Source organism: Typopeltis vanoorti, chromosome 26 (assembly GCF_054136105.1).
Source record: "Typopeltis vanoorti isolate ZY-2024b chromosome 26, IOZ_Tvanoo_1.0, whole genome shotgun sequence".
Taxonomy (NCBI): Eukaryota; Metazoa; Arthropoda; class Arachnida; order Uropygi; family Thelyphonidae; genus Typopeltis; species Typopeltis vanoorti.
In genome coordinates, this window is record NC_143574.1 from 26,709,389 (window position 1) to 26,729,154 (window position 19,766).

At 35.5% G+C, this 19,766-nt stretch overlaps 1 protein-coding gene across 4 annotated transcripts in view; it reads right to left on the minus strand.

The window, feature by feature from the left end:
• Positions 1–19,766, minus strand: part of LOC150092429 (uncharacterized) — a 366,960-nt gene that overhangs the window by 81,876 nt on the left and 265,318 nt on the right. For 3 of the 4 annotated variants that reach the window (XM_090415095.1, XM_090415094.1, XM_090415092.1), the window contains 2 exons: positions 15,108–15,208; positions 4,520–4,665 (listed from right to left, as the gene is read on the minus strand). In XM_090415095.1, coding sequence (XP_090271221.1) covers positions 4,520–4,665; positions 15,108–15,208 — 247 coding nt within the window. The remainder of the gene's footprint in view (positions 1–4,519; positions 4,666–15,107; positions 15,209–19,766) is intronic. The other variant, XM_090415093.1, reaches the window with a different exon arrangement.

Below are 19,766 nucleotides of genomic sequence, written 5' to 3' on the forward strand. Positions count from 1 at the left end.
TGCCATTACGTCCCATAGTGGATGGCATTGATTCCCCCACATACAAATTAGCTAAACATTTGGCCAAAGAGCTCACACACTATACTGGCAACACACCATCACACATAAAAAACTCAGCCCATTTCAAAGCCAGCATAGAAAACCTTACACTCCAACATACTGACATAATGGTCAGCTTTGATGTCTCCTCTTTATTTACAAATGTCCCACTCAAGGAAACTTTATCTAAAAAAGAGCTAATCCAAGCTAAATTTTCTCCCGATATCTCAGCCTTATTTCAGTTCACAATGAACTCAGGCTATTTCGTTTGGCAAGGAAAATTCTACAAACAAATAGAGGGGACAGCCATGGGTTCACCACTCTCCCCACCCTAAGCCAATTTCTTTATGGAGACCTTTGAAGAAAAAGCCTTAGCCTCTGCCCCACAAAAACCAACCATATGGTTCGCTACGTTGATGATGTGTTCGCTATTTGACCACATGGCTCTGAAACACTTCTCTCCTTCTTAACACTTAAACAACCAACACCCCAGAATCAAATTCACTCTGGAAAAAGAGGAAAACAACAGTCTCCCTTTCCTAGACACACTAGTCACCCGCCAGCCTAATGGAACCTTGGTTTTCTCAGTATACAGAAAACCCACCCATACAGGCAGATACATTCACAACAACCCCCCCCCCCCCCACACACACAACAATATGGAGTAGTGAAAACACCACTATACAACAGGGCTAAACTAATCTGTTCAAACGACTTGGCCCTAAACACTGAACTAAATCACATTCACAACACTTTCTCAGCCAATGGCTACCCCCCCCCCCCAAAAAAAATTAGAACCTACAAACCACAGACCCCCCCCCCCCCCCCACAACAAGGATTACTCTAAATCCATCACCATTCCCTACATCCGAGGCACCTCGGAAAAGATTACCAAAATCTTAAAAAAACATGACCTGACCTCCTGTTACAAACCTTACAGAAAATTGGCATCCCTTATCCGCTCCACTAAAAACCAACCACTTCCCCTAGACCTACCTAGTGTATACCAGGTCCCTTGCAGTTGTAAACTGTCTTACTGTGGCCAAACAGGCAGGACAGCAAATATCAGAATTTTGGAACACAAGGACTACATCCGTTTTCACAAATACAGTCATTCTGGGCTTGCGGACCATGCTCTGGATACACGCCACAGAATACGGTGGAAGAAAGCTACAGTAATACACCGTAGCAAATACAAATTTGAAAGACTCTTTATGGAATCAGCCTCAGCCCTAAGAAATTCTCCAAACCTCAACAAATTTGGCTGCATGCGACTGCCCCAAATTTGGGAGGCCTACATCAGCAGACCTTCAGCCCAACGGCCAAGAACACCTACTTAGCCCGCTAGAGGGCACCATCAGGACTGTTAGGAGAACAATAGCTTCATCTCTTCATTCCCAGTTTCTGTGTTGTAGTGCCTACGTGCACGTAACTTTTTTTGTAAGTTCCTTTAGAAGATGGCAATGTGACGTTGCCAAAATATCGGAAAATATTTATTAAAGTTTAATTTAATTTATATCCTTAACTATGTTGTTCAATTCCTTAAGTGTTTTAATAATGCATAACCAACGTATAAGCCTTTCTACAATAATCAGTTACTGGTTAGGATTTTTAAATGCAACTTACTTGAGCACTAAAAGGTTTTGATAATGAAAGAGGAGTGGAGAGTACTGCCATCAGTAGAGCTGTGAACAAGACTATATGTCAGGGATAGACGTTTCATTGCTGTTTAGAGGGAAGAGTGCAGGTCATAGTACTTGGATTAAATCAGCATGATTGAAAAATCTGATGAAAGGAAATGATACAAATGGAGTAAATGACTGAAAAGGATTCAATCTTGAGATTGAATACTGTTAAATCTTGAATGAAGCAGAAATCGACTGTGCTACATTTCAGTCAGATTTAACAAGTATCAAAATTCTCGGAGAAATATTTGTATATTGGTAAAGGTGAAATTGATTGTAAAATAATGATAAAGTCCATGATTTAAAATTCTTCTTATGTATTATAATGTTAAGTGTCTTTGTAAGTACAACAGAGGTTGAAAATAGGAAGAAATTTTTAGTATGCGAAAGTTTAGATCAAAGTTTCAGACTAGATAAGCGGATTAAGAACATGTCCGGAGGCAGTCACGTACGCAAAGTCTAAAAAGGCGTGCGAGAGTTTCCCGTGGACACACAAGGAGGAGTGACAGCACAGGGTGCAGAAGAATTAGGTGCCGGGTAAAAAGAATGACGTAGTAGGGAGAATATCACAGCAGTGAATATATAGAGCTTGGCAACGCAGACTAGAGGCTTTTATCATCTTGTTCCTGTCATTCCCAGAGAAAGAATTTCGAGTAGGACGATGTCCATAGGCAGCTATTTGGTCAGACAGAGATCCAGCACGAGCATAGGCCTCGGCACAGCGGTGAAATCAGCGTAGAGCAAGATAGTATGCAGAACCAAGTGGACCGATCCCCGCAGACCAGCTTCGCCTACATCAAAGGAAGTGAATCGTGAACATATTCGCTAGCCAGTCTTTTCTGAAAGCTGTAAACCGAAGGAAGAAACGATGAGCCGTAAGAACATAACAGATGATCAAAAGAGAAAGCCAGAGAGAGATCCTAATGGCCCGGTAATGTAAGAACTTTCATGATGATGCAAGTTCTTAGGGACAAACATGAAATGCATGTATGGTTTGGGTTTGTGCAAAAATAGGAACTAATCAGTTATTGGACTTTCGAAGTGTAACAGGACTTTAGAATCTGATCCACAAGCAGAATGTTGTAGCTCTGTGTATGAGGACCTGTAAAGAGTTGTGATTGAATATATAGTTTTATTACAGTCAAATAGTCCCTAAGACTAAGATTTGGTAAGTGACTTTCGAAGTGTAACAGGACTTTAGAATCTGATCCACAAGCAGAATGTTGTAGCTCTGTGTATGAGGACCTGTAAAGAGTTGTGATTGAATATATAGTTTTATTACAGTCAAATAGTCCCTAAGACTAAGATTTGGTAAGTGATTACCCAAGAATGTTATGTAGTTAGAAGGAATTCATAATTTGTTTAGTAATACATTTTGCTTCATGTTGAGAAAGATTAAGAAAGCCCAGGTTACACCTGCATGATTGAATTAGTTTAGATAAGTAATTATCAGTAATTGTACCATAATTTGCGAGTAGCTAGACCAAATAAAACTATTTGGTCTAGCTACTCACTGATGAAGCCTCAAAAAAGGCTGAAACCGGTCTGGATAGTGACCTCCCACCATAATGTAATAACAGCATACATTTCCTAGGAAATATGTTTTTACATTATGGAAAATACCAAGATTAGCGATCAGAACTTTCCCCACCTTTGCGACGAGCTGCCTGAGATTGTACAACGTACTAGGACTACTTGCATTAGCTCATGCTAGTAACCGCCGATACTTTTATAGTTTACTATATTCGGCATGAAACTCTCTGATTGCAATCTTTGAGTTTCTTATTCGGTTTTAAAACAATGTGGGATTTAATATCCCCTTAATTTGAATAATGTTTTTTATATTATTAGTTGCATGATATTTTCAACCAATAGTGTAAAAGATTAGTCGAGAGATTTTATTCCAAATGTTACATACAGTACTTTGAGCACATTTAGTAATGTAGCTACTTGTTGTTCAGATATTCAATCAATATTTTAAATCACTTGAAAGTTCTTTCACAAGAGCCATTCTTTGATACTGTAGAAAGAATTCAGATTTCACACCCATGATTCTGCTCCTTATAAACATTTTCTCTATGCTTTACATATGCAAAGACAATTGTAGATTTGTATATTGAGGAATGATACATTTCCTCACTTATTTTTTCCCAACTGTCAGCTTCATGGGATACTTTTTTTCTAACACTGATAATTTATTTTTTTTAAAATTAATCTTTAAATCATACACAGTGAGCTATTTCATTTATTGCATTTTACATGTGTATGTTAAACTTTACAAGAAATATACGGTGTATACTGCAGCTGTACAATGGAAAGAAGTCAAATGAGAGGAAAAAAAGAGAGGAGGCAACAGTGTTGAAGTGGAAAATAATTGTGCTGCTATACTGATGTTTATGCAGGTTTTTGAAACCAATAATTTCATCAAATTCTTAGTTTTCAAAAATCATCATCAAATTCCTGATATGTAATCTCACACCGTGTACAGGATAATTATGATATAAATCTACAATAATACTACAATGAAAAAGTTGCATTATTATTAACTTCTGATCAATCATTTTCTTCCAAATTAATCTTATCTGCCAATGCATTTAAATTATGATAAATTCATTCTGCTTAGACATAAGATCTCGTTGTGCATCAAAATGAAATTTATGAATCTACCAATTTATGCAGAGTTTTTCATTTATTTAGAGTAAAAATAAAGTAAAAAAAAATCATTTATATACGTTATTTAAAGTATTTTCAAATAAACATATATTTAGTTCAAAAAACGTTTGGCTGAACATTACCTCTTTTTTGATCTTTTTGACATCACCATCAATCATTGCTTTATGCCGTTTTTTGGATGTTACTTCTTGAAAACCATCATCTGCATCACATAAGAAAGGTGAATCATCCATGTTGACTTCTGGTCTGTCATCAATAATTACTACACCTACAAGCAAATAAAAGATAATCGCAGTATGTATAACCACACTCTGAAAATATAAAATAAGATGGTGGAGAAACTGATTTAAATACCAATGACTTGCACTACAGCAAGCTTATGTATTTCTTTCTGTTATCCTGCAAGATAGAGAAACTAACTGACACACACACACAGAATATGCATATAACATTAAATTTCCTGACCCCCATCATTCTCTTAATGGAATGAATTAAGGAGATGATTGCAAATAAAATATTTGGATATCACTAAGCAACAGTTAAGTGGTTGCAGAAATTTACATTTCTGTTCTGTGATGTGATACATCACAGAGAAACTGAAATATTGTTTTGGGAATTATGGCCAAAGAACTAAATCTATAATACTAGTGTATTATGTCTTAATAATGTGTGTGCTCTTCTAGAAGAAAAACATGCTTCCAGAAAGTAAAGCCCTGCCATTTCTATAAGAATGACTATCTCAGTCTTCAGGTGAAAGAATAATAAGCAGCACCTCTTCTCATAAAAAGAAAATCGATTTAAAATATTCTTGAAGGTCTACTCTCATTTTCTAGTAAATTCAGTTCACTAGAAATAACATTGTTGGCTAAAAATAATATTCTTAATGGACTGTGATTGGTACCTTTTTTCAGTAATACTTAACAGCACAAGAATTATCAAAATGACATGTGCTATATAGTGTGAAATGTGATATTACTAAATTTTCCAAGCAGCAGAAATCTAATTACATGAAAAGTGACACGTTAATAGTGAAGTCCATGAAGTGCCTGTATAGCTCCAGAAACATATCTGATTGGCAGAAGACTGACCTTAGTGCATTTTAACCCTGAACTTTCAGGAGTAGGTTCTACTAGGTTATCCATTTATCCTTCACTGCACACATACTGGCAATGATAAAGATGGAGACCAGCTGTTAACTGATTTTAGAAAATATAAGAGCCACTTATTCTGAAGCATACACTCTAAAAACTGGATTACTTCAAGTAGAAGATCAAAGTCAGAATACTGCTTTATCATGACAGGTATTCCCTTTATTTAACATACTGGTATTTGGTTCATGATAATACTTTGCTACTGTTCCTCATTATATCATAATCAAATTCCTGCCATGTACCCTCAAGGGATGTACAGGATATGATAGTACTACATGAAAAATTTACATCATTACTAACTTTCTATCTACAATTTTCCTCCTAACCAGTCTGTTACTTGTCATTATTATATCCACTATATATAATTCAGTCTTACCTTATTCAGAGACAAGACTATTATTATTATATATCATATTATTACTTTCTGGCAAAGTGATTTTGCATATCATTAACATCTATTACAAAACAGGTGATATTTCAGCATGCAATAGTACTAACTCCATGTAAACTTATTCAACTAGCTGCATAATACTACACTTTAATTATTTATGTTCTAATTTAGTTTAATTCACTAAAATTTACCCATAATTTCTAACTTCAGATTTGAGAATGCAATCAATGCATTCTGCTTCTTAATTTGGTTGTATTATAACTACTTACTTTAAAGATAACATTTAAAAAAAAAGTATTAATGACAATTATCTCCTATTTTTGCTTTAAGTTTAGTGTTACTTACTTTAAAAAGGTGATCCACATAAGAGTGAGAGCCAATTTGTACATAATCAAAAGGAAAAACATTTCTCTGTTCATATGGCTAAAAGTCAAACATGACTTAAGAAATTTCAATACAGAATGGGAGAACAATTAAAACCGTTCTCCAAAGCTTATATAAATCCACAAGTGAGAAGTTGTGAACATGTAAGAAGATAAGCAACGTTAAGAACTAAGGGTTCGATGATCTGGAAACTAAACGGAACATTGTCCAAGCCATATCATTCAATTTTATGTATGTCATTGCAGACATGATCTTCTCGAAAATAGCCATTATTTGTTATGCAACTGGTAATAAGGAAAATAAACATGTATACCTGAAGCTTCAAAGATGAGGCTAAACTAGAAAGCCTAATTCTGTTACCTTTAAAGAGACATAAGAACATAAAATCATGAAATAAACTGAAACAAAAGAACAGAAATTCAGTACTTAAACTATAATGGTGCTCAGCTACCTACTTATAAGTGGAACTTACCACATCTCAATTATAATGGTTATCCTGGTATAAAAGCAGTCATGCTTTCACACGTGATACTACTTATTAGATACTTACGTGATACTATTTACTGTTTTAAATAGTTAAAAGATTAACACTTCAGATTATAATCCATTATGATGATGATTAAATAGACTTTTGGCCAATAAAAATAATTCTACATTAAAATAGAATGGCTTATTCTGGTTGTAACAAAATAAAAATTAAAACCTACTAGTTTTACTTCATGATATCACAGATACTTGTTGTTTCTTCTAGGTTAGGATGAACAAAAAATATGATAAAAGGCTAACATGAACCATAACACTAGTAAAATACATAAAAACATGTAGAAACCATTACACTACAAACTGAAACAAAACCACATCGACGTGGGAACTGGCACAAATTAATTATTGTTCAGTAATATGTGCATTTCCAAATATCACACAGGAGCAATCCTTGATTCCTTTTGAGTGTGACTTGTGAAAGGATGATTATGTAGATTCTTCATGACCAGTGAAGTTACCTTCTCTGTAATGCATAGAGCTCTTATTGCATTCAATGTTATGGTAGGTCTGGGTCTAACTTTTCATTTTTCCCACACATCACATATCATTGTTTGCAAGGCACACTCAACAGAAATCAAGGATTGACTCCGTGTGATATTTTGATATTGCTCATTACATCTTTCAGAACTAATCAATCAATCAAATATCTGCACCCAATACTGAACAATAGCTAACTCAAGCCAGTTGCCACATTTCTCGTGGTTTCATTTCAACTTATATTGTAACGGTTTCTACAGTTACGTTAGCCTTTTATTATATATTTTGTTCATCCTAACCCAGAAGAAGCCAAGTATCTGTGGTAAAACTAGTAGGCTTTCATTTTGTTTTATAACAACCACAATAAATCCATCATTTGTTATGACATAATTTGCAAGAAATTTCTTACGCTGCATCCACCACTGCACATAACATACAACCAGAGAGGGAAAGCTGTGGATCCAGTTGCAGAAGTCACAAGAAAGGCCTTGTGAAACAGCCTCTGCATACTGTTTCAAGCAGTATGCAGAGGCTGTTGACTTTAGCATCTAACAAATGCAAAAACACGAGAAGGGTCATTAGTCACTACCCACACTGGTTTTGATCTTTACTGATGTCTCAACAGCAGTAGGCAGACTCAAGAAGATACCAATTTAAATGTTCTGGCATGATGAATTGACTGGACCTGTGGTCCCTTATCCCTTTGTCAGATATGCAAAGAAATCACTGGATTAAGGGTGATCACTGAGCATCTGGCTCACCCACTGTGAGCTATTGGAAAAATTTAAAAACTTTACTTGTTCAATGTAGTGTTTTGGGATGTTTGCTCCAAAGTATTTCTTATTGTAGTCAACTACTAGGTGGAAGACCATAACTTTTGAAAACTAAAAAACTGTCAGATAAAGGCCTTTCTAAGATGACTCCAAAATTGTCAGTCAACTACTCTTCCTTCCCCATGTCACTCCTGCAAATCTGATGATTTCATCAATCCACTGCAATTTTGGTTAGCACTGTGGTTGTTTTTCCTCCCACGGAATCCAGTAATTCTTTTGCCAATTGTTGGTCTTCTTGTTGAGTAACATGCCAAGGCCATTGTCATATTAGGCATTTCACTCTTTCTATAATGTTGAAGACTGAGTTCTTATCCAAGTATTCCTTTTGCAATCCAGTCATGTGATACCAAGTACAAATCTTTCTATACTAAATAGTATCCTTACATTGAGTTTTCTTTGCATTTAATGTCCATGGTTCACAACTATGTCAATATGCAAAAACTTTCCTTATCACACATAGTGGTAATTGGCTTTTGAATATTGGCTGCAATTTTCGAAAAGATGACCAGTGCTTTCCACCCAAGCACTGGTCATCCTTTGATCCAGTGATATCTATTGTCATAAGTATAGGTAATGATCTACTTGTTCAATTTTATCATCACTGATTGTTATTTCTGGTTATTATTATTACATAGCTATTGCACATAGTGGTAATTGGCTTTTGAATATTGACTATAATTTTTGAAAAGATGACCAGTGCTTTCCACCCAAGCACTGGTCATCTTTTGATCCAGTGGTATCTATTGTCATAAGTATAGGCAATGATCTACTTGTTCAATTTTATCATCACTGATTGTTATTTCTGGTTATTATTATTACATAGCTATTGCAGAAATGTCATCTTCTGCAGATTTATCTTTAAGTCAGCTGTGTTGCTAGCAAAGGTGGAGTTCAGACACGAGTCTAATTCTTGTGGACTTGAGGTAAAGATACTGTACGCCCACAGATGCGAGACCCTTCAACACTTCTGTGCATGTCAAAAGAAGGAGAATCCATTCCGATATTAGGGTAATCAATGTGTTTCGTAGGATGAGTGTGTATTATTGTAAGTCGGAAAATTAGCTTTTCTTTTATGAAAATTCTAATTCTTAAAGTGGTAACTATTTTGCTTGTACAACAGTTGGAAAATTTATGTAAAAAGCACGTGATTTCACGTGTTGGTGGCCAATTCATACAGCCTTTATTTCTTTCTCCCCTTCAGCATGAATTGACTATTCTTGACATGAAGCCAAGTTTGATTCTACGAAGTTCGGATGTACAATAACACTTCTTCTTGGCATGCTATAATTAGTTTTGGAGAACTTATTTTCATGCATTTCTTTATTTTCACTGTAGAGATGTTTCCAATAAAATGATCTGTTGCATTAGTATATGCTGATTTCTTGGTACTAAAATATGGTTCCTCCACTTGTTGGTTTCTTAATGCTTTAATGCACACATTTTTGATGAATCAAAGGCTTTCTCATAATGAATAAAACCAAGACAAAATGGTAGGTGGTACTCATTAAACCAATATATGTATGTATCAAGGCAGTGCCACGTGTATGCAAATGATCATAAGAAACGAATTTGGTATCCATTGCCTGAAGACTTGAGGATTGTAATCAGTGAGAAAAACAACAAGAGACTGTTCCAAAGATCAGCTTTGTAGGAAATAAAGGCAGATGAGATACTGGTTCAATGAGTTGGGAGCAAAATTGTAAATGGGTAAAGTAGCAGATCCAAGTGTTCAAATGTGACTAGAAGAAAGTGGATTAATACTTGTGGTTAAGTGAATGGAGCAATATATGGCAATATATATGGAAATGGCAATGTAGCAACAAAACATCAATGGAAAAAAGACTAGTCGGTGAGAGAGGGGTCATCAAGTAAGCAAATTACTCTGTTCTGAATACAATCAATTATTCTGAGTAGTCCTAGGTGAACTACAACAAATGTGAGAACAATTTTCTAAAGTCAAGCAGCTTTGACCTTAATGGTGTCAGAAGTTTATCATTCTGATTTTTTTTTCCAGTTTCTCAGTTGCCAATGTAGGTTGGCGGGAGTACCATTATAGCAGTATCATCAGCATATATAGCCACTGTGGTGATAAGCGTGTGTGGGATGTCAGCCACATAGATGGGAAAAAGCAGAGATAACAGGGAATTCTGGGTGACACATACTCTGATTTTGCATCTAGACTATCTTTCACTCAAGAGTTTGAAGAAACTCTTGAGTGAAACCGAGTTTGCTGTGCAGTTCAAACAGTTTTTGGCTGCTACAAGTTTCTTAATTATATAGTCCATTGCTAATTCCTCTGACATTATTAAATCTAAGATCTTAATCCATCTAACATGTTCATATATATTACTTCAGATAAATATCACAAAGTTACTACAAAAATTTAATATTCAGTTCTTTCAGGCTGCAGTCAATATCACTACTATAATACTCCATTAATAATACACTATTTGATCAAAAGTATCTGGATACCCCTGTGTAATTTGTAAACTGATATCTAGATGTCACGACCTCACTTACTGGTATAAAAGGAGCGGTGGGTTGTTCAGTGATAAGAAGTACGAGCAGAATGGGTAGGTTAAGGAAGCTCAATGACTTTGAATGTGGACTAGTTATTGGTTGCCAGATCAGTAAGAAATCTGTCAGACATTTTAACCCTCTTCAAGTTGCCCAAGTCAACAGTTGGCAACGTGATTGTGAAGTGGAAACGTGAAGGCACAACCACAACAAAACCACAGTTGGGTAGGCCGCATTTAATGACAGACAGGGACCATTGAGCGTTGAAGAAGGTGGCTCGTGGAAATCACCAGACATCAAGTGAAACAATCACCTGGGAGTTCCGCAGTGCTACTAACTGTCCAGCAAGCACCATGACTGTGCATCGAGAGTTAAGAGGAATAGGTTTCCATGGTCAAGCAGCTGCCCATAAACCAAACATTTCTCCTGTGAACTAAGTGCTGTTTGCAGTGGTGTAAAGAGTGATGCCCCTGGAGAACTGGAAATGTGTGATTTGGAGTGATGAATCATGCTTTACCATGTGGCAGTCCGATGGGAGGGTGTAGGTGTGGCGGATGCCTGGAGAACGATTCCTGCAAAGTGTGTATAGTGCCAACAGTGAAATTTGGAGGAGGTGACATTAGAATGTGGGGATTTGTCATGGAATGGACTTGGTCCTCTCTTAATACTACACGGAAATCTAAATGCGGAAGGGTAAAAGACATTTTGACCTGTTGCGTACTGCCTATGGTAGAAGATCATTCGGTGATGACTATTGTCTGTATCAGCATGACAATGCTACCTGCCATAAAACAAGGTCTGTGAAGGAATGGTTTGTGGACAATAACATTCCAGAAATGGACTGGCTGGCCCAGAGCCCTGACCTGAATCCCATAGAACACCTTTGGGATGAATTAGAACATCGACTTCGCTCCAGACCCCAATGACCCATGTCACGAACTGCTCAGGCTATAGCTCTTAAGGAAAAATGGGCTGCCATTCCTCCAAAGACATTCCAACATCTGGTAGAAAGTATCCCTGGCAAAGTTAGAGCTGTCATACAAGCAAATAGTGGACCTACCCCATATTAATGTTCACTACTGGAAAGTGTATCACAGGGAAAGTCTGATAACACTTTTGAGTAGGTGTCCGGATACTTTTGATCAGATAGTGTAACTTGCTTATCCTTCTCTCTTTAAGTAATAGTCGCATATTATTTTTACTTCCTCCATTATGATAATACACTCTTAACTGTACAGATACGCACACAGATCTTTCCTAGTATGTAGTGTCTCTTCTGACATAATTACCTTTTCTTGATGTAAAGAAAAGGGGGGGGGAGGGGGAGATATCCGTTTTTAAAACAGATAATTTAACAGATAAAACAAATAGAGTTCGTGATGTGGGTCATTGGGAGTCTGGAGCGGTCGGCATTCTAATTCATCCCAAAGGTGTTCTATGGGATTCAGGTCAGGGCTCTAAGCCGGCCAGTCGATTTTTGGAATGCTATTGTCCACAAGTCATTCCTTCACAGAGTAGCTATTTCCCCCAGTTAATTTAAATTATTCATTCTATAAATATTAAGTAAACAATATGAACATATCAATTAAGTCTTTCTATAATATGCAACTAAACATAAAAGAATTCAATAACTTGTTCTTTCAATTGTTTTTATACACATAAAATAGAGCAGACTATGTTTCAAAATATTACAAATTCTATATTTAATCCACCATCAACTAATATACCTAGATAAGCTACAGTTTCTTCCCCTTCGAAGTAGAATATGGTCCACATTCAAGTAAAATAAGGTCCACACTCTTGCAAAGTCATCAAATCATGACTTGCACTCGCCAACCAGTCTCCATGGACAAAGAACCAGCTCTTCACTCTCTTGCTCACACCTTCCAGTGATGATCTCTAGTTCTATCCTCGTCTCCATTTACTCTATGAATAATCTACTACAAATTAACCCATCAACAATCCTCTACCAATTAAATGTCTGTCATACACATCCCCATCCCTCTCTCTTTCTCACACATGTGCTCCTATTCAAAAGGCTTTGCAAGCTGCATTCCTTCAATATGGCTTTATATCCAACATCCCAAAGACTAATTATCACCATAATCTTCTCTGGACCCTCACTAATATATATATCCTCTAATATAGAGGGGCCAAATCTGTGTACAATAGTCCATGTGCAACCTGATGAAGGCTTTACACAGAAGGGAGTTATAACTTGTCTGCTTCTGCATGTCAAGGTCCTCATCATCATCGATGCTTTCCACCACCACTGAAAGATCTCTCCATCTCTTCAAAATTTCCCCATTAATTGTATAGTATGCACCCTAATCTTGCCTACCAAATTTCAAGAACCTGCACTTTGTGAGATTAAACTATCAGCTCCACTTACATAATCTATTTAGATCCTCCTGCAAATCCACAAGATCTGCTCTGCTCCTCACAGTTCTTTTCAACATTGCATCATCGCAATATTATTAACATACATGTTGAATAATAATGTTAGTGACTTAAGTATATCACTCTCCTATACACAACCCACTGATACCCAATTATCTTTGATGGATTGCTAGCTTGTCACGTGGCAATCCATCAAAAGACTTTGAAGAATGTAAGTATATCATTGTATATGCCTCTCTCTCTCTCTCTCTTATCAGTGAAAGGTCACCTTGTTGTAGCACATAAGCAGATTGCTAAAACATGACTTACTCCAACAAAAAGATTTTGACCATCATAGAGAATACTGTTACTATAAACCAAATTCTGAATCCCAGTCCTCTTAATATTTAATCATCATCAAATTCCTGACATGTACCCTCAAGGGGTGTACAGGATATGATAGTACTACACGAAAAATTTACATCATTACTAACTTCCTATCTACCATTTTCCTCCAAATCAGTCTGTTACTTGTCAAGACTCCAACATTATCAGATCTTATATTTCTATCAGTTAAGGCACTTTGTACCGTATCAATCCACCTATATCTTCGTCTTCCTCTGGGTCATTTTCCTGCCAACCTGGCAGAGAACACTTGTTTTGCTAATTCTTCTTCGCCCATTCTGTTTAAGTGACCATACCACCTGAGATTAGCTCTGCTAAAGCATTCCTGGATGCTGACAATGTCAAGTTCTCACCAGTTTTTGTCTTTTTTGTTTCAGTCACCCCTATTATGTCGATCTGGTACTTATCTAATTACTCAGCTAGCTCCATTTCTTTACCATTCAGACTTCTTATGCTGATAGTACCGATCTTTAACTCTGGTGATGTTGAGTTGGGGTGCGCTTTCAGATTTGTATTTATTTACTTAATATTTAAAAATATACATTATTTTATAGTTGACCACACCAATCCACAAAGTCTGGGTTATTAGATGGTAAAATGTCCTACAGATGGTGTTATGGTTAACATTAAATTATCTACAGAATACTTACATTAAAGTAAGACACATATACACGAAGAAAACTTTTGATGGAATTATGGCTGGAGCAACTAATGCTTGGTATGTATTAGGTGTTATTTGTATGTATTCTCCAATTGCAGTGTGACGTTTTGTGCAGGATAAACTAGTTTCAAACAAAAAAGTCCTCTTGTCACCTTCATATACAAGACAGCTAACTGATCTTCAGCTTCAATGAATAAAAATATGTCCGAGTAAAGATTTCATAGTAAATTTATTGAAAATAGGCAACACCTTATCAATACAAATTTTCAGTATCAGTTGCAAATTGTCAAATCTTTACTGCATTGATCATGTTTTTAATCTATTAGCAGACACAGGTGTCACATGTACATCTTATGAAAGATTGCTTACATTCAAGATGCGATTTAAACCCATTCGTTGCAAGTGAAAGTCAACTACTGCAACTATAGTGGAACTCAAGAAAAGAAGCATTTCTATAACAGCAGAAGGAATATCATATATAAACAATGATGAATTTATACCTGAGTTCATAGTACATACACACACATCAAAACAGGTAGTTTTGTGAAAAATGGTAAACCAAATATTTATACAGATTTAATACAACATTGAAATCTAAAGTTACCATACAAAAAAGAAACATTGTATTTACAATGATGGATTTATCAATAATGCAAGCAAACCAAATAAGTTAAAAGGAAGTTATGAATAACTAATTTCACAGCGCATGCCAAAACAGGTGGTTCTGTGAAAATTGGTAAACCAAATATTTATCTAGATTTAATGCAATACTGAAAACTAAAGTTCCCATCCAAATTGTTCCAATTCATATGCAGTTTTTACGTTTTATAGTTCCATAAGATCTTACATGGACAAATGGATACTAAAAATGTAACAAACTGAATATCCAGTTACATCTGTTTTAAGATTATAGAATTACCAATATATGTGGTGAAGATCTATAAAATTCTAAGTAAATAAGTTGCTTACTGGCATAATTATTAAGATCATAAGCTTCTAAAGCACTAGTTTTATCCTTTTCTGGTTTTGAAGTCTTTCCCACTGCAGTTGCTTCTGATTTTGCATTTCTTCTGTAAGAAATTTGTGTAAGAAAATAGCAAATTTTAAGACAAACAACTTCCAAAGATACATCTGCAAAAAAAAAAATCAATGCTAAGAAAGGGATAAATTAAAACATTTATTACTGCTTCAAAATACATCAAATCAGCAACAGCATAGCTTGATTTTATCATCATCATGATACATGCATGTGTTTGTTTGTTTGCTTGCACGTGCACACACACACACACACACACACACACACACACACACACACACACACACAGCTAAGTGACTGGGTGGATACCATAAGTGATACCCAATGCGACGTTAGAAGCAGTCTGAGAACAAGCAAGACTCTTTTCTATTCTCAAATCTTATTCCAGAAATGTAGTGACCAAAACAAGGAAGTATGCATTTGCTTCATCGACTTCAAGAAAGCATTTGGCAAAGTCCAACACGCTAAAATGAACTATTAAAAAAATTGGATGATACTTATATCGAAACCAAAAGGTATCTGTTCAAGTTGATGCCATTATTAGAGTCCATTAACATCTAAAGAGGAGTAAGACAAGGATGTGTGCTGTCGCATCTCCTTTTTAACATATACACAGATGTCATATTTCAAAAAATCTTAAAAAGGAAAGGATTAATGTAAATGGTGAAATCATCAATAACATCTGATATGATGATGATACAGTTCTTCTAGCTGACAATAGAATCTTCAAAATCGTCTTGGAGAAATTGAGTGAACTTTTAAATACCATAAAAAGAAAAATTACCTATCTTGGTCACATCCTTCGTAATGAAAAATATAAGATACTTCAATTGATTATAAAAGGGAAGATAAATGGAAGAAGAGCGCAAGGAAGATGAAGAGGATCTTACCTGGCATACATCAGACAGCGCAAGAGCTCTGCAAGACCATACAGAATGGCTGAAGATCACTCAAAATTTGCCAAAGCAGTCGCCAACCTCCAATAGGAGACGGGAGTCAAAGAAACTTTTAGTATAAAAAATAAAGTGCATTCTTATTGAATAAAAAGTTATTTGTTAAGTCAAACCAAAAGAAATTCCAGTTTAAAAACAATCCATTACAACCCCCTACACTTTCATGACTGTAGGGAGATTGTGATAGTTGATTTCCTTAGTCAGTATGTGCATATCACATCTTAATGACATTTTATTCATCCTGCAGTAGAATCTAAGCTGAATGGACATATCTCCTAGTTAAATAATACAGCTATATGTAATATGACAGATCTGACCAAAAGTTAATTTTTACATACTTCCATAAGTAAATATGCAACAATAACATAATTTGCACATTTTACAGAAATAAAATAGAAATTAAGCAAAGTGGTTTTTTCAGGGATAATCATATTCCAAGTTGTCTTTCTATTACAGGCTTGAACATAGATATACACAGTGGATGGAAGTGGTCATGAGAATTATGAAAACTGCATTCTGACAACATATGGCAAATGTGGTACTTGCTGTTGGATGTTTAAAATTTTTTTTAACAATGGCGGGTTGGAAACATTACATTTACTATCTTGAATATGCAAAACCTTTCATAATTCACCAGTCATACTTCTAAAGGATATGCACAGTCAATTTGTTAACCCACTTCAAGCTACCAATAAACTGCATGTGGTGGTGATGATGAAAACTATCACTGAGTTTTTAAAGATACATGTAATGTAAGGTGTGAACAACAATAACTGATTTATTCTTAGCATCCTTTATATAGTCTGCCTAAAAAATATTTATAGAAAATGTGTTTACATAGAAAATGGTCAAGTATTATGCCTGCATGTTCCAGGAGTCTTAGGAGAAACATACTGAATGTTGTGACTCTTAAGTGATCTGAAAAAGACCAGAGATCAATTCTCACTGAATCAACAAGAAGATTATTTTTTTCCTCCCACCAATTGAAGGCAAGTTAGCTGGTCAATACAGAGGGAGGTTTTGCTTTCTCTCAGAAACTCTGGTTTTTCATCTCCCAAACTGGCAAATTAATCAGAGAACAGATCATTCACAGACAAAAAAATATGATTAGTAGGATGCAGATGGCATTATGTGTAGATGGAGGATTAAATGTGGGAGAACAGTGGGTTGTATGAAATGTCCCCCACCAATAACATTTGAAGATGTCATATAATATTCTCTAATTTTTAAGTATTTATATAAAGATAAAATTTTAAAAGTTAAATCTCCTGCTAAATTATTCCTCACAGACACAATGAAATCTTTGTCCAATTCCTCATTTTCAATTCTGCCCACATCATTACATATGATTCCATAAAGGGAGAAGTGGAGCTTTGAGTCATTAGAGAATGCAGCTAATAAAGGCAAAATATAAAAAAGGGAAAAACTACTAAAATGGTGAGTACCTGCTTGTTTCTGTTCAGGTTTAAACAAATTCACATGGAAGGATGTACAAGAAATAAGCAATGACTATGTTATCATTGATAGTAACATTTCACTGGTTCAGCATAACAGGTGATTTGAAATAGGAAATGAAATCACCATTTATTATTAGGGTTACAAATAATGCATTCAAACAAGAAACACATTTAACACTACAAGAATCAGTTGTGTTCTTTTAGGGGTGCATTGCACCCTGTAAATATTATTTGCAATGGGGATAGGAATAAACACTGGAGACCAACCTGGAAGAATACAAAAAAAAAAATTGATTTGCCCAAAAAAAAATAAAAACATTTAGAGAAGATGTTTTCAAGGACAATAAGTGTACCTTCATTGGGGCTTAAGAAGCGAATCGCAATCCTGAAAAAGAAAAAAAGTTGTCTAATGTTCCTAGCAAGTAACTGAGCAGCCATCATGTTCTGGATGCTATTGAAAAACCTATAAAATGGAGTTAAGAGTACAATAAAAAACTGAGAATAAAAGTAACGTAAAAGCTGAAGGGAATGATATCTTATATATTTATAATAATTACTTGTGGGAAAGATTCCTGATTTTTGAATGGCAGGATGTATTGTAGTATGCAAAGTTTTGAGTGCTATAGCTACTTTTTCCTTTCTCTGATTACTATATTATGCAAATATAATATTATAAAGTTATTTACCATAATCTCATATTTTAGTCCTCAATCTCAGTAATGCAAATTATACTTATTATAGGTTTGAATCCTGTCATGGATATGGATGTTTGTAATTGCCTTCAGTTTGAGATCACCGTCTCGGTTATTAGAGGCTTAAAGTGGCTCAAAAAGTTCCACATTTGGTCTCTAGAGCAGGGTTTTCCAACTATGTAAAAATAAGTTAAAACAACAACAACAACAAATATATACATATATATGATTCTCAGCTATATTGACTTCGTATGTAGATATGTTCATATTATTTACTGACTAAATGCCAAGATTTAGAAAAACAAATTAATTTAATCTAACACACAACATTTCGTCGGAATGCCGACTTCTTCAGGCAAGAGAACATTAAAAACAAACACAGTAAAGAAACATTGTACACTATGATAAGACTATGAACTGAAGCTACAGTCTGGGCTAAAGTTCTATTGTTAGGCATATGCGAGCGTGCGACTTCACGAGTGCACCAGTATCTGATAGCAGAACTATGTGGGTCTGCCAAACTATAACTAAAGTTACTGTTTATGTGAGAAGAGTCTAGGATAATTTCTCTGGATTCAACTATGCGGTGTTCTACTTCATCATGGCATATATGAATGTTTGATGTTGTATTCCAATCTATTTCGTGTTGGTGGTCTTCATTATTTGTGTTCCCTGAGAACAGGACATGGCTTAAGAGTGCTCTAGCTCTGGTTCTTCTATAAGCAATATCTCTCTGATGTTCTTCGAGATGCAGGAGGATGGACTTCTCAGTTTGGCCATAATATGACTTCCCACAGTCGCATGATTTTATATACACCTGGAAACTGAAGATGGTTGTGAGCCTGTTTTGGTTGGCTTAGAATTGACCTGAGTTTAGGAAGAGTGGAAAAGCACGTTTTTATATAAAATGTTTTCAAAATTCTTAGTTTCCGGGAGAGCGAGCTGATGTAAGGTAAAGAGATAACCCTTGGGGCTGTCCTGTGTCTCTGTGTTTTGAAGACGGCAGTATAGTTGTTTATTGATGGTTTTCACACTTATATGTTGTGACAAAAGGCATTAGAAATTTTATCGCTTTTTCTGCTAAAACTGGATACTACTCCTGATGGCAAGGTAGCCAAAAATCCATCAGTGGTATTGTGTTGAAGATATCTTTGAGTGCCATATCACACCACAGTTCAATTATAGATTCAATATCTGAATCTGGCAATTCTGTCTCAGATTCTGCATTCACTGTAAAAGGGTTCCTTATCCATGCTTTGTTGCTGTTGATTGGGAGGAAATATTCCTTCAGACTTGCCTACAGTCCTAGCATATGTTCCTTGATAACAATTGAAATATCATCTGGCATGGAACTCATATTATACTCTTTTTTTTAATTCTACTGTAAATCTATTGTCTTATTGCTGTAGTTCGGATGTTTCAATTCCATGGATTCGTTTGAAAGTGCCGCACAACAAATAACACAATGGTTTGTCATCAGCACTCTTGAT